The 2,875-nt window shown below is 68.2% G+C and overlaps 2 protein-coding genes across 2 annotated transcripts; one reads left to right on the forward strand and one right to left on the reverse strand.

Moving 5' to 3' along the window:
• Positions 1 to 135: 135 nt before the first annotated feature.
• Positions 136 to 1,677, reverse strand: MNEG_15875 (hypothetical protein; the record flags this gene model as incomplete). Its single annotated transcript, XM_014035653.1, has 5 exons — positions 136 to 180; positions 303 to 450; positions 775 to 875; positions 1,094 to 1,189; positions 1,474 to 1,677. 5 exons carry the CDS (start codon positions 1,675 to 1,677, stop codon positions 136 to 138), a joined length of 594 nt encoding a protein of 197 aa, XP_013891107.1.
• A 348-nt stretch (positions 1,678 to 2,025) lies between these two features.
• Positions 2,026 to 2,711, forward strand: MNEG_15876 (Protein fyv10; the record flags this gene model as incomplete). Its single annotated transcript, XM_014035654.1, has 2 exons — positions 2,026 to 2,631; positions 2,685 to 2,711. The coding sequence occupies 2 exons, from the start codon at positions 2,026 to 2,028 to the stop codon at positions 2,709 to 2,711; spliced, it is 633 nt and encodes a 210-aa protein (XP_013891108.1).
• Positions 2,712 to 2,875: the final 164 nt, after the last annotated feature.

A 2,875-nucleotide genomic window follows, 5' to 3' on the forward strand; every position in this document is an offset into this window, starting at 1 on the left:
GGGTTGGTCGGGGGTCGGTTGGGGTGGGTCGGGGGTCGGTTGGGGTGGGTTGGGGGTTGTCGGCGAGACGTTGCAGCAGGGGTGGTGAGGGCAGAGCGAGGCGTTGGGGCTACTGGGACTTGCACGCCCTTGGCCTTAGAGAAAGGGTGGTTGCCAATCCACCCGCCGCAACCGCCACAGCTGGAATGCGCCGTAGCCGCAGTCGCAGCCGCAACCGCAGCAACAGCAGGTGTGGTAGCAGCACCCGCCGCGGCATTCACAGCAGCGCGCCACCCCTGGCGCCCGCCGCCCCTGCGCCCCACCTTGTACTGCTCCGCCGCCCGCCGCTCCGCCTGGATCTGCTGCTCAATCCTCAGCCGCTCCGCCTCCTGCCGCGCCGCCGTCTCCGCCTGCAGCTGTACCAGCTCGGCGTTGCGCTGCCGTTGCAGCTCATGTTCATGCGCCTGCCGCCTGGCCGGGGCGGGGGCGGAGAGGGGAGGCGTCGGCGTCGTGCAGGCGCGGGCGGGGGCAGTCCAGTGGGCAGTCTGGGGTGGCGGGCGGGCGGCTGTAAAGGGTGAAGCAACGAGGCCTCGTTGGCTGGATTGCAGCCCAGCGCGCAAGGTCCCCGCCAAACCCGGGCGAACAGCCTTTATGCGCACATCTGCACGTGCTTGCTGCATCAGTCTGCACGTGCTTGCTGCATCAGTGTCACAGCCGCATTCGCACTATCGACCCAGAACCCAGAAACGCGTGGGCCGCGAGCCGCAGCGCCCAATACCGCCGCGGACGACTCACTTGCGCGCCAGCTCATCGTTGTACTGCGCCAGCTGCGCCTTGCGCTGCGCCTCCTCCTGAGCGTACTTTGACTGCGCCTCCCACCGCACCCGCTCTTGCTCCTATGGGTGTTGCGGTGTTAATCCGGGGGGGGGGGGTGATGGGGCGGCACGGGGCACAGCTGAGGCGGCCAGCGAGACGGGCTCGCCTGGAGGGCGGCTCGCGAGAGAGCTGCAGGGGAAAACAGCCGCACGGGTGGCGCCTGGCGGCTTCGAGAGCACTTTGCAGACCGCGACAGCCCGCCGAGTGCGGGGCCGCGCTCGCTCCGGCTGCGGCTCACCTGCGCCGCCGCTGCCGCCTGGGCGCCGTACTTTGCTTCTTCAACCTTCAGTTCCTGCTGCTTAGTCACCTCTTGCTCCCGAGTAAGCTGGATTACCTGATGAGTCAGGGTTGCGTGCGGTGGGGGGTGCAGGCAGATAGGTCAGGGGCGGGGCAACGGCAGTCGTGAGGGGTGGGAGACTGGGCTTAGGGTGGGCGGGGGTGGGCGAGGGTGGTTTCTGGGGAGCCCCCCCAAAGAGGAAGCACGGTTGGCGGGAAGGTGAGGGGGCAGGTGGTGCCGGGGCGAGAAGCAGAGCGGGCACAGCGGCAGACTGGCGGTCGTTCATGCAAGGATGGCCGGGCAGTCGGCCCTGCCCCGCTGCCCCACAGCATGGGGCCCACCTGCTTGGCGTGTGGCGAGCTGTTGATCTCCCTGAGCGCCTTGGCGCCGCGCTCCAGCGCTTCAGGATCAAACAGGGGCCCCTGCTCCTTCTTTTTCGGGTCTGCCTTGTCGGCCAGCGCCACGCCGGCCGGCGACAGCAGCACTGCGCCGGCACCGCCAGCCATTAGGAAGCGCATGGCGCTGCCCAGCTTCGGGACCGCCATGGCTACTCTGAGTAACCTGAGACACGCGCTTCTGTGGGCAGCGAGGTGCCGTTAACCACACTGGCGGCGTGTACGGTGATCGCGTGAACTCTGATCTGGTGCCTCGCGGACACTTCTCGTCTTTTCAAAAGATATCTGCCAGTGCACGCGGTTTCAAAGCGACCAGCCACTGACGGCACAGGGCCTTGAGCCCTCCGAACGGTCTGGTGATGCAGTGGAGTGCGGTACCTACGAGTCGAGGTGAGTGGGGCGTGCAGCCTCTGTATAGCATTGGCTGATCATATGTTGTCAATGCCGACTGAATTTAGTGGATGGGCATTACGTAGCTCTGAGAACGTTGCGTTCCTGATGGCCACAGGCACGCCCGTGTCAGCGGAGATCATCGAGGCTCCTTTGCTGAGAGTGCCGCAAGAGGCGCTCAAGCGAGCGGCCAAAGACCGCAAAGGCCTGATTGATGAAGCCAGCGAGGCCCTGGCAGCGCTGGGCCCGCTGTCCGATGCAGCGACCAGCCAGGACGAGCAGGTCGCAGGCCTGGATCAGCTGGTGACGCGCCTGCAAGGCCTCAAGCGCAAGCTGGCCGACGTCAGCCGCGCCGAGCGCGACGAGGCCGCGCGCTGCCAGGCGCGGCTCGAGCACCTCGCCGCGCTCGGGGCGCCCGCGCGCGGCGCCGCTGTCGCCTGGAACCGCCCCCGCCTGGACCGCATCCTCGTAGACCACCTGCTGCGTGACGGCTGCCACGTCAGCGCCACGGCACTCTCGGCGTCCGCGGGCATCGACCAGCTCTGCGACCTGCACGTCTTCGGCGGCGCCCGCGCCGCCGCCGACGCGCTGCGCGCGCGAGACGCGGCGCCGGCGCTCGCGTGGTGCGCGGAGCAGCGGGCGCGGCTGCGGAAGGCGAAGAGCCCCCTGGAGTTCAAGCTGCGGCTGCAGGAGTTTGTCGAGCTGCTGCGGAAGGTGCGGGGGCAGCTAGGGGTGAAGGAGGCGGGGGCACTTGCCCGGGCAGGGAGAAAGGGAAGGAGGAGGTGCTGCCTTGAATGGCAGGGAGAAAGGTGGGGGGAGGTACTGCCTTGGGTGGCAGGGAGGGGGTAGGGAGGCTGATGCCGTTGCTGAGCAGGGAGAAAGGGGGGCAGTGCTGTCTTTGGGGGAGCAGGGAGGGTGGAGGGAGGCTGTTGCCGGCGGCAGGGAGAAAGGTGGGAGG

This window comes from Monoraphidium neglectum (assembly GCF_000611645.1).
Source record: "Monoraphidium neglectum strain SAG 48.87 unplaced genomic scaffold scaffold05750, whole genome shotgun sequence".
In the NCBI taxonomy this organism is placed as follows: domain Eukaryota; kingdom Viridiplantae; phylum Chlorophyta; class Chlorophyceae; order Sphaeropleales; family Selenastraceae; genus Monoraphidium; species Monoraphidium neglectum.